This window comes from Miniopterus natalensis, chromosome 1 (genome assembly GCF_054644295.1).
Source record: "Miniopterus natalensis isolate mMinNat1 chromosome 1, mMinNat1.hap1, whole genome shotgun sequence".
Taxonomy (NCBI): domain Eukaryota; kingdom Metazoa; phylum Chordata; class Mammalia; order Chiroptera; family Miniopteridae; genus Miniopterus; species Miniopterus natalensis.
Window position 1 is genome coordinate 181,070,133 of NC_142081.1, and position 12,786 is coordinate 181,082,918.

A 12,786-nucleotide genomic window follows, 5' to 3' on the forward strand; every position below is an offset into this window, starting at 1 on the left:
GCAGACTTTTTTACAGATATTTCTAATCTCAGTGAATGGAACCAATGTCCACCATGTTGCTCAAGCAGAAGTGTGGGCATCATTTTTATCACGTCACTTTCCCTTATAGTAACTGGAGTTCAGAGCTCACAAAAATTGGAGGCAAAATTTTGGAATAGGAACCATAACATCCAGCAGATTGCCAAAGAGATCTGTGAGCCCCAAGTGGCTGACAACCTCAACTCCACATCTTTTTCTTTAAGTGTCACCCACCTTGGTACAAAAGTAACATATGTATAAATTTTAGAAAAGTATACAAATGAAATTTAAAATTATGCTATTATCCAGTTACCCAGAATTACTTTGCATGTTTTATGCTTTTTTTCTTTTTATCAATCAAATCAATATATCTTTATTGATTTCAGAGAGAGGAAGAGAGAGAAAGAGAAACATTAATGATGAAAGAGTTATCATTGATCAACTGCCTCCTGCACACCCTTGACTGGGGATAGAGCCCGCAACCTGGGCATGTGCCCTGACCAGGAATCGAACCTCAATCGCCTGGATCCTAGGTCGATGCTCAGCCGCTGAGCCATGTGCCGCTGGGCTGTGCTTTTTTTTTTACTAGTTGGGTAATACTCTATGTAAGATACTGAATCTAACTTGTAAAATTCAACATTAGATCATAAGTGGCTTCCCATATCTTCACAACATCTTCATAAATAGTTTTAAATGGTGCATTTTATTTCATCAAATGGTAGACCGTGATTGACTTAGATATTTTATTATCCCATTGTCAAACCTGCAAGTGCTGCCTATTTTTGACTTTTACAAATAATGCTGCAACAACCTTTGCTACTAATTATCAAATAAGTAATTTGTTCATAATTCAGATGTGATTCAGCTGAGGGTGAGGGAGAGAGATGGACACAGTGTCTTTAAGCAAGTTATTAATGTAAATTGAAGGAAAACAAAATTTATCTAAGTTAACAAATGATTTAGGCATTATTTGTGAATAGTTACTTGTGAATTAAAATTAACACTTGAAATGTGGTTAGTGCAACCAAGGAACTGAATTTTTAATTTTACCTAATTTTAATTAACTTAAATTTAACTAGCTATTTGTGGCTGGTGGTTACCATATTGCATAGTGCCGTTCTGTCAAGATTATGACTGAACACTTATGTAGTGCTTAGTGGCTTAAAACAACAGTCATTTATTTTGTTTAGGAATCTACAGTTTGGGCAGAGTTCATCGGAAACAGCTCATCTTTGCTCCATGGAGCATCAACTGGGGCTGTAGGATCTATTTCTAAGATGGCTTAGTTACAAGATTGGCAGATTGATGACTGTTACCGGTTTCTCTCCTCAGGGCAGCATGGGCTTCCTAACAGCATGGTGGCTGGGTTCCAAAAGCAAGTGACCCCAGAGACAGGATGTGGAAGCTGACAAAGGATCTCTTCCAACCTACTCTATTGCTCAGGCAAAACACAGTGTATATTCAAGGGGAGGAGTTATAGACCTTACCTCTCCATGGGAGCTGTACTTAATCATTTGGGGCCGTGTTTTAAAATCACCATAGAATGGTGCCATCATTTTGATTCCATTTTACAGATAAGGAAACTGAGCTCAGAGCACTTAAATAACTTGCCCAAGATGACAAGCCTAGTAAGTGGCCAACCTGTTATTTATGTCAGTCAATCTTGACCTTTTAACCTCAGTGCCTATATTGCATCTCTCCTGTAGTTCATGTTCATTCATTTAGATTGATTTCTTCTCCAGTTTTTTTTATGGTAGAATAATTATGAGATTGTGACTGATACATGGTTGTAAGTCACAAACACTGTAAATATGTAGTATTTGCAAGGGTTTGCTAGATGTCAAATAAATGATGAAGACATGTGGAGGAGCTGTTTGGCTCCAGTTCTCAGCTCCTCTGCTTCCATCCCTGTTTCTTGCTGCTCTCCAAAGACAATTGATCTTTCTCAGATTGAAACAGTCTGATTCTGAGTAAACCCTCTCAGGCTTCACCCCCTGCCTGCTTCCCCTATTCCCAGTGTATGGAATCTGTGAGTAAAAAGGAATCAATAAATAAAACTTATTTAGAATTATAAAAGGAGTTAAAGAAATGCTTCTGGGTTTCACTGAAAGTAAGGCTTGAGCCAAACCCTCATTTAGGTGATATATTTGCATATGTTTAGTGTGTGCATTCATTCATTCATTCATTATCTTGATTCTTGGAAGAGAAATCAGAAAAAATATAAGTTGAAAAATACAGGTTAACAAATATATAGGTTATCTGAAATTCTAGAGGTTGTCTGATAATGAATGCAGCTTTCTACAAACCGAAGAAACCAGCACTTTCCTTTCATGTTCAGGTTCAGAGATAATGGATATTTCTATGTGAAAGAGAGATAGCCCTTTGTTCTATGCTCCATGATTTGCAAATTAAGCTCCTGTTTGATATGTTTGCTGCGCTGATGAAATGTATTTGCCCCTCATGTAATCATTACAACACAGATTCTTTTTTCACCGAAATACTCTTGAGAGAGTTCGAAATTAAATGTACCCAGCTTTCCAATTTTGGGGTTTCTTAAGCAACATGTGTGAATCTTTTTGATGTAGAAAAACCTCATTTTATCACTTCATAATCTGAGTATTTCAAATGATGAGACTTCATTTCCATCAGAGCCCATATTTTTCTTCAATCTTCATTCTACCTGACCCCCTCCTTTGTTTGCTAATCTCTCTGCATTTTGTGTCCATGAACTGGCACTTGGCTGGTGTTCTACACCATCGGCTCTTTGTTATCATAATTGGCCATATCTTACTTAGGTTACTTACTTTCCTACGTAGGAGCCTAACTGGCACCCAGCTGGCCTGCTCAGATATCCCACTGCCTCTGGTGTAAGTCCACACTTTGACATGTCTAAAAGCAGATTTCTTCTTTCCTCCCAGAGATGGCCCCTTCCCAGCTGCCCTATTTTTGAAGTCATAAAAATAGGACCCCACTGTCATTGTTTTTCTTTCTGCTGCCCCATGCATAACTTCCATGGCATTTGTCCCAGTCTGTCATGATCTGCCCACGTGCTGGCTTGTTTGGTGGCTGTTCCCAGTGCTACCCTCTAAGCTTCAGGATGGCACTGGCCAAGCTGTTATTTGTCAGTCTCTACCCAGCTGCCAGCACGGAGCTCTTCGCGTAATGGGCATGCCGTAAGTGCTAACCTGGATCAGTGAATGAGTAAACAAGTGCATAGGCTTTCATTTTTAGGTTTGTGCCCCTGGTCCAAAATCTTAATGCCGTCCTGGATTTTCCCCCTTTCCATTTTGTGCATCTGTCAGTTTGCTGAATCCTCCTAGGAAGCTCCCTGAGACAGGGGCCTTTGTTCTTCTTGCCCAGCGATATGTCACAAGTGCCTTGCATGGTGCTTGGCATGTGATGAGCATTTCCTGCGTTGCAGAAATGGTTCTAAATGTTTCCTGTGTATTGATTTATTTCATCTTCGTAACAACCCCAGAAGGGGGGCGTAAGACTATTAGTATGGCCATTTCACAGTGAAGCCGAGCCATTGTTCTTGTCATTGTTCAGTGCCACACAGCTGCTAAGAGGTGGTGCCGGCACATGAACCTGTGCTCATAATACCGCCCAGTGATTATGTGTTTGCTCTGTGCTGGGCCCTTCACTAGCTGAACTTTTATTCCCCGCTGCATAGGTCCCCTTACAGATAAAGAAGCAGAGGGTGGCTTGTAGAGGTTGTAGAAAGAGTTATTCAGGGTGGAACCCAGCTTATGAGTAGCAGCGACAGGATGGCACTGTGTTAGCCCAAACCTGGGCCGTCACCCTGTGCTCCTGAACTGCCAGACCCACCAGTGTCTGCATGGCCCGTGGCCTTGGGAGCAGACTCAGATTTAACGTGAACATGTCCCAAGGTCCTGGGGTTTTATCTGACACAGCCATGCATGTTCTTCCTCCAGACAATGGTGGCAGCCACACACTGCACTCCAGAACGGAGACGACACCATCGCCCACTGACAACACTGGGAGCGGACACCCGGAATATATTGCGTATGCGCTTGTCCCCGTGTTCTTCATCATGGGTCTCTTTGGTGTCCTCATCTGCCACCTGCTTAAGAAGAAAGGCTATCGTTGTACAACAGAAGCTGAGCAAGATGTGGAAGACGCAAAGGATGAAAAGATAGGTGAGTAGTCCGGATTCCTTTTATGGGAGTGTGGGTGGGGACGATTTTTAAATAAGAAACCAGGTGTACACACACACACGTATATATATTCCATCTCTGTGAGGCAAGATGATCCATGTTAATAGCAGGTAGTATGGTAAGTGACAGTGTGGATGTCACAGTAACCACACCTAGCGTTTGAAACCTGGCTTTCATTTATTGAATACCTACCAGGTAATTACTCTTACTTGCCTATGGCCTTGGGCAAGTTACATATGCTTTGAGTCTCTGCTATATATAATTTAACTGAAATTTAATTTTAATTAATGTAATGCCATTAATTAAAATGGTTATTTCATTTATATGCATATAGTAATCTCTACCTCATAGAATTATTGAGAAATTTAGAGAGAAGATGATGTGATGTGTAACACAGATGGTGGCTCAGTCAATATTAATTCTTACCACTATTATTGAATTAGATTCTAATTAAAATCATGGGAAAAATCCATAGATCTCACCATTTAGGGGATATTACTTTTGCCCGGGGAGTCCTGTCTTAAATCTATGAGATTGGAGTTTATGTTGTTTAAATTAATGATTATGTGAATAGTGCAGTATGGGACTGGCAAGCTGGCGCCTTAGTATTAACGTTAGGGTGACTCACCTTTTCATCTTAACATGGAGTTGTTGGGTAGTATTTAGAAAAACCTACGAGGTGAAATTCTGTTTTCTCCACGGATGTTCTTTCTAACCGTCTTTTAGGGACATTTCCTGACTTGAGCCTTGGGGAGTTGTAGATAACTCTCCATACCCCTTTCAGCTCCTCACAGGGAAGGTTTTGAAGAAGGTGACATTTGCAGCAAGTAGGTCACCCTCCAAGCCAGCCCAAGGGTGGGGGGGGAGCTTCCTCATTCCTTGCCAGCTTGCTGGCCTGTTGGTTTTTCCCTCCCCCACTGACCTTTGAGGCAGAGAAAGAACATGGTTACAGGATGAGTCATAACAAGCTTATGAGCAAACCAGAGCTGGGTGTTTGTCAACAGAAAGTGGACCGCCCCCTCGTGTCCTCCCTAGACTCCCTGTAGGTTGGCCAGCAGTCAGCATTGTGCTGTCCAACCAGACAGGCACCTCCCTGCAGGAGGAAGACACTTCCAGATACACGCGTAGAACATCACACGCCTTGGCTCCTTCTCTGTGAACTAGGAGGGAGTGTTTCAACCCTCCCTCTTCCTTCTTGTTTTACTAAAACAAATTATACAGATCAGTTTCAGAGTAGAGGTTTGATTGTTTTTCTTTCTCAAACACTATCACTTATGTAGTCTCTCAAAGTAAACTGAGTTTGTGGGCAAATAGCCATGGCCAAAATTTAGATCATTTGGAAGTGTATTTCAACAAAAGGAGAGTCTTATAAACATGGATGAATGATACGTTACCCAGTTTAGAAAAATCCTGCATTTACATAGTTCACTTGTAATTAAAATAATCCAAGGAGAATTTTTTTTCTTTCAATTAGCTTCGATTTCCCCTACGGGTTTAACAAATGTTGAGAGAGAAATAATAGTGTGGGCTGTTATCAATGCATGAAATGGTTGCCTTGGAAAGTGAGTGGGCATTGGACTTGAGAAGAGACTGAGGGACAAGTCTGCTACTCTGTTAGGCCCAGGGAGTCCCTGCGTGCTCTGCCTCAGGCAGTTGGGAGCTGACAGAAGGAAGCCTAGGTTCTTAGCACCCTTGGTGATTGCCTGAGTTTCTGGAGACTGTTCAATGGAGTCTTGGACTCTAAGACTGAATGTCTCATTGACTTGATGCAGGTGACCAACTGTAACCCATTGTTCCCTCCCCTTTCTCTTGTAGAGTTGAATGACAGCATGAATGAAAATAGTGACACCGTTGGGCAAATTGTCCACTACATCATGAAGAATGAAGGTATGGCTGTTTTAGTGTTCTGGAACAATTCAGTATTCATGCATTTTATTAAAAACCTGCTTGGAAAAGTCAGGATTTGTATGGCCTGTCCTGTAGCTTTTCTGAAGTTATCGGCAGCACCTTCACCTGAGCTCAGCTTCCAGCGTTGTCCAACCACGAGCATTTCAATAAGTGAGTTTTCTAAGAGTCGGTTGGCCTGAGGGTTGCGGAGTCAGCCCTGGAGGTGACAGTTTATCTTCAATCCTGCCTCGCCTCAATGTGGGGGAAGTTACACTACCTCAGTTCCTCCTTTGTGAAATGAAGGTAATAACAACACTTAGCTCATTGCATTCCTGTGACATACTTGCTGCACATAAAGTGCACAGTATGATAGGCGCTCAAATATTATCTACTAATGTTCTGTGCTTTAAAGAAATTTATGGTGAAATACGCGTCACGTAAAATTTACCATGATATCCATTGTAAAGTGCATAATTCATTGGTATTAAGTACGCTCCAGGTGTTGTACGGCCGTCCCCGCTCTAGTTCTGGAACTCCTTCATCCCAAACTGAAGCTCATTAAGCAGCCCTCTCCATTCTCAGCCCCTTCCCCACCATCCACTGGCCACTGCTCTGCCTTCTGTCGTTATGGATTTGTCTGTTCTCTGATCCATTCTTAAGTGTACAAACTTTAAAACGTTTAACCTTTATGGATTTAAGCATTTTCCCTCTGAGATGTATTCTGACCACTCTACCCCTCCATCTTCTTTAGTGGAGGGGTACCTTAATCTTGATTAGATACATCAGGGTCATTGCCCTGAACGCTGGTTATTATTACCACAGGATGCTTCCATGCCCTCGGTGACTTTTGAGGTTTGTGCAACTCCTTGCCCACATACTCAGTAGCTGCAGATCTCCATCCTTTGAATTCTCATGAGAATTGAAAAGAAAATGTTGTCCTCGGGCACCGTCTTTTCTCCTCGGTGCTAGCTCATATGGTGTCTACTGATGCACTGGGCCAGTTGTCTAGAAGTTGAAATGCCTCTGTGTTGCTAATAAACATCTGCTTTTCTGCCCTGGGGACCCGTGACCCTGTAACCTCTCTATCAACAAGGGCTTCCTCCTGGCCCAGGCTGCCAGTGTTTTTGACTTAGAGAAGCAGCCGTTTGTTGGGCTTCAGCATAAGTTTCACTGTTCTTTAGAGTGTGCTTGATGTATTTGTCGTAGATCTAGGTGCTTTATATGTGTAATTTCACTTAATCCTCAAAATATCTCTAAAGTTAGTATTATATCCATTTTATAGATGAAGAAATGAAGGCTCCAGGTAGTTGAGTTCACACTGTCAGTGAACAGCATAGCCTGATCTGGGTCTCTCTCAAATGTACAATGTCGCCTCTCCTCTCTTCTAATTTGTAGCTTTCAGTTTCTACAGGATGTTAAACCAGATAACCGGACTTAATAGAATGTTGTTTAACATAAGAGCAAACAAGACCAGAATGCTTGCATTTTAATTTGTCATCCAGAGACCTTCCTTCAGGGAACAATATTTGGTGATGCTATTCTTGACACTCGAGGGTGCATGTTTCTTGCACATAGAGAAGTGGTTTTTAATTTGCACAAGAAATGCACAAACATGTTCTTGGCATAGAAACTTCAGCCGTTACAGGAGCACTCAGAGTAAGGCGTTGGATGACCGCTTCACTGCTCCTATGCCCGTGGCTTTGGGGAGCTTGGAGGCCTTTGGGGCCTGGGCTTCTGAGAGCCGAAGCAGCTCCTAGATTAGTGAGTGCTGGATGAGGCGCTGAAGTGATTGAAGTCAGTCACCTGTGGAAACTTTGCCAGGGGCTGAAGCTCTTATGAATAACTTAAAAGTGCGCACTGACTGTTGGCTGCATGCCAGGCCTGTTCCAAGGGCTTTTCAGGGACTAACAATCTGTGATTCAGGTATTTTCTTCCCATTTTACAGCTGAGAGACTGAGGCCCCCAGTGCTTAATTAACTTGCTGGCAAGTGGTGGAGCTGAGATTGGAACTCTGCATCTGACTCCATAGTCTATGCTTAACCAACCACTTGCTCTTACTGCCTCTTTTGTGGTTGTAGGAAATAGGGATGGTAAACTTCCTCCTTCAAAGGGTTCAAGTATACAGCCGGGGTAGTTTGTAAAATTCTGGAAACATTAATGCATTGAATTCTCAGAACTACCTGATGAGGTATGCCCTGTTACCACCCTATTTTGCAGATGAGGCAGCTGAGGATCAGAGGGTAGGAAACTTGCCTAAGGTCCCACAACCGGTGTGTGGCAGGTTGGTGCCAGCAGCGGCCCTGCTCTTGATTATAACCGAGGGGAATTGGGGTCCCTGGAGCAAGCATTCTGTATCATTTCCTCACCTCCCACACTCAAGGGCAAATAGGCCTGTTCTTCTCTTTTGAATTACGCCCTGTGCTTTTGGAGAGTAGCCTCTTTGTTTCAGCCGCCTTGATTCCCGGTCGGTGTGCTGGGGTAATACCCAAGGCACTGTTGTCATTCTTTCTCTCTGCTCCCCCCCGTCTGGTTCTTTACCCTCTCCCCCTGGTTCTTTACCCTGCCTGTGACATGGCCAGCGACCTGTGCGAATGGGGGGATTTTGATCTCTTGTGCAGCCCTTGGCCCTCCTTGGCCACCAGGGGACATCTGATCTCAGAGGACACCCCTTTCCTGTCTGTGGCCCTCTCTGGCTTCAAGCCTGTGCCCAAACCACAGCTGGGTGGCTAGTTACATACTCGGGTCTCCTGTCAGTTAGAACCTAGCCCTTTCAGTGCCTTTGAGACCTAAATCCCCATAGAGCACAGCCTTTTCTACTTTACCTTTGCCCTTGTCATTAAGACTCTGAACCTACTATCAATTTAGACCTCTCTGTTGGTGTTAACTTTATAATTCCTTTTAATTGTAAGCACACCATAGCATAACCTTTAAAACTAAAAAAAAAAGGAATAAAATTAAGTATAATTCATCCAGTACCATTTCCCACATTTATTTAGGTTTACTTTGCCTATATTTACGTATTTTAAACCATTTGCCATCATGATGTATGACTAGTCTTCTGCTTTGTATCTTTAATTTGACTAATGGAGTAGCATTTCACCTGTACTCATGGTGACCGTCTTGTTTGTGGTTTGAACATATCACGTCTTGAATGTTGCAAATCAGGTTGGTTTAGATGTCTATCTCTTGAAGGATGAATTTCCCAGCCGACTTGAGTGCCGATTATTTTCCTCCTAATCTCAAGTCTTGGAATAACTGCAGCACTTGATTAGTCTCCAAGTGCCCCTGATTATTCACAGTAGGCAGAGGGATCCCGTTATGAAATTCTTATTGCAATTTATATTACGGCAGAAAGGATTCCTTTATAGATTACTGTAGGTCTCTGAAACTTGCCCTAATGGTTATGCAGACATTCTGTCAACCATTGAACTATTAATCGTTAGGGTAGGAAGAACATTGGGGTGACATAGAGTCAGGTAGCCCAGGGTTTGTGTCCAGGCCTGTCACTGTACCTGTGTGACTCTGGCCAGACAGTTATAAGCTTTAGGCCTCAGTCTATGTATTTGTAAAATGGGGGTAATAATTCTGTCTGCTGTCAGAGTTGTCAGGAGAGTCCCACGTGGTGAGGTTGGTAAAGCTTTTACCCAGTGACTGGCACGTGCCAGGCACTCTCATTTTGCTGATGGCAGTGGTAGTTCTTGCTTTTGAAATTTGCCTTGATTGTAAGGGAAAACGTTGAAGAGAGTAGTGGTGGGAGAGAAAACGGCTTTTTCCCCCTGCCTGATTTTGATTGCTTTATGCATATTATCAGGCAGAAAGGAAAGAAGAGAGGAAGCATTTCCTGAAAATTTGCTGCCCATGAGAAAATTTCCCCTGTTCTTAACAGGTTTTCTTTCCCTGTAACTCTCTCTTTCTGTTCCCTGGAAACCCATGAAGGGAGCCGTAGTTGACAGAATGTTGACAAGTGTAGGAGAAACAGTCGTTTATGACTTATTGGAGTTATGAGTGATATGCAAGAAGAAGAGATATATTCAGTAGGATTTAGTTAGATTATTGCTCTTTTATATAAGTAATTTTGCAACCGGATTAAAGCATGTGTGTAAGTCCTAACGGTGGTATTATGTTAGAAAGTTTTCTCATCACAGGAAACCAAAAAGGTTCCCAAGGGACAGATTACTGAAGTTCACTCCCTGGTATAGATTGGAAGACAAGTGCGTGCGTGCGTGCGTGCGTGTGTGTGTGTGTGTGTGTGTGTGTGTCTGTGTCCATCCCACACACCAAACCTCCTCTGTGAGGGTGGGTGTGGATGATATTTGCATAGAAACTCATGTCTACTATTAAAGACTTCCCTCATAGCGAAGAAAGGAGCTGTTCACTAATTATTCCTAAGAGCTAAGGGTGAGGTGTAGGAGTACATGAACACATGAGGAACAGCACAATTCTATAAAATGTAAGTTTTAGTAATGATTTTAATATGTTTTAATAATCTTCCAGGGATCATTTTATAATTCGATGTTTCTAAAGGAGGTCATCATTCTACAGATGGTTAATTTTCTCAGGCACCTATTTAAACTTTGGTTTTTGAAAACCCCATTCTCATAAGTGAGTGCTGTTAGTGCTGTCTGTGTCTTAACGTTTTTTGTGGTTGTTTGCCTTCCTTTCTGTTTATAGTTTTGAAGATTGGTAAATCATGGCAGACTATAAGTGTCAACTGGCAAACCCTTTATCTGAAAGAAAATCATTTTTCTGAGTCTTTAATGTTAGTCAAAAGGTAAAATGAGTGACATCACTAGACTATACTTAAATTTGCCTCTCAGGGTAACTAACGTGTGTTCATTGTCATGGGGGAGAAGATACTGACAATCCATTTCAGTACTTTCCTTGTCATGACAAGAGTCTTATTTAGAGCAAAACTTGCATTTGGAAATGTATTAGGGCATCCTCACAGAGTCTTGAAGGGCAAAAAAATATTTCTTTTAGTTTGTTGATTAATACTTCTTTTTAAAAAGACCACATGCATTTGCAAGATTTTGGGGCAAAAAACTTAATATTGATATATAAAACACATATACGTATAGTACACAAAAAGATGTATCTGTAGGGTTATCACTTCATGGGAAGATGATTAGAGAAGAAATGTCAAAGAAGATTCCTGGGTGGGACAACAATGAAAAAAAAAAGTTGAGAAACGCTGTATAAACAGTTAAATGGTGAAGTGCAAAAGCAGCAGTTGGAGCCAGAGTTAATTTCCCTCCAGTAGGGGTGTCATCTGAGATGTCACATGCTAAGTGGTGTTAGCTCGCATGGTAAATAGTGACTTTTCATTCTTTTTTTCTAGAGGATTTGTTGTGGTTGGTCATGAGAACAGTGCTTTACAAATCAATGGAAAGGTCAGGAGTCAGTAATAACATCTGGCCTTGCCAGTTAAACACTCGAGAGAAACTTGAGCATCTCTTCAGCCTTCTATCCCTAGGAGCTTGACCGCTCACTAGAAGAGGCTCATGCCTGAGCGGATTGAATGGGGGCCAGAAGCTTAGATTCTGTTTGCTTTCATTGACAGCCATATACAAAATGGATTTAAAAAAAAATTAACATTAAGAGTTTAATTTAACTTAGTCCATATTTGGTATCTTGTATGTGTGACCAGCACTTGAAATTTTGAGCGATCTGGCCTCAGTTACGGTCTTGTGTGATCAGGAAGCAGAGAGAAGCCAAACAACCTACCTGGAAAATTGTATCATGTGGGATTTTGTGTGGGAAGAATTTGATACTACATGGGTATCAGAGTTGAGAGGTTATTATTTGGGCACATAGAAATCATTCATGACTATCAGTGAGGATGCCCTAATGCATTTCCAAACACAAGGTCTCTGAAGATGTATTTTATTACATTCTTAGCAAAGTGAGCTGAATGCCCTGGAGCAGCCACATTTAATATTCCCTGTGGTTTGAGAGGACGAAGAAATGTCTTCTGTGTTATATCGTGATGATGTGTAGGAAACAGCTCTCTACTGGATCTGCTTTCCTCTGTGTGGACTCTCTGTCACTCAGTCCTCAGTTCCCACGTGGTGAAAGTTGTTGGCAGATGGTGCCACATCCTGGCGTTACCATAGGAAAGACCCTCCTCTGGGGCCCCAGAGCCTCATCTCTGAACTGAATGAACTCAATCAGGTGTTTTTCCAACAGCTTTCTGATGTGATAATTCTTTTATTACTTATCTTTCTCATGCTATTTTAATTCTTCACATTTTTTCCCTTAGCAAACGCTGATGTTTTAAAGGCAATGGTAGCAGATAACAGCCTGTGTGACCCTGAAAGGTGAGTGCTCCCTCCCCGTGTATGGGACATTTTTTTCAGTTGTCAGCTATAGCAGGTTTCCCAGCATTGGCACAGTTGACATTTGGGCCAGATAATTATTTGCTGAGGGGAACTGCCCTATGCACTGGGGTGCTCAACAACATTTTTGGCCTCTGCTCACTGGATGCCAGTGTCCCCCTCCTTCCAGAATGTCTGGGCACATTGTCAGTGTCCCTTGGAGGCAGATTCATCCCAGTTGAGAATTGCTGTGGTGGAGAATGGTGGTGGAGGAAGTGGACTGGGGACTTGGGTTGAGTCTCACCTCCATGACTTATTGGGCATCTTCTTGGGGAAGTTAACTGACCACTCTGAGCTCACATTCCATCTTCTATGAGATGGAGATGACC

At 42.2% G+C, this 12,786-nt stretch overlaps 1 protein-coding gene across 1 annotated transcript in view; it reads left to right on the forward strand.

The window, feature by feature from the left end:
- The window catches only part of RELL1 (RELT like 1), a 64,106-nt gene that overhangs the window by 28,263 nt on the left and 23,057 nt on the right, over positions 1–12,786 (forward strand). The window contains exons 2-4 of the mRNA XM_087827869.1: positions 3,954–4,178; positions 6,012–6,083; positions 12,343–12,400. Of these exons, the coding sequence (XP_087683995.1) occupies positions 3,954–4,178; positions 6,012–6,083; positions 12,343–12,400 (355 nt within the window). The remainder of the gene's footprint in view (positions 1–3,953; positions 4,179–6,011; positions 6,084–12,342; positions 12,401–12,786) is intronic.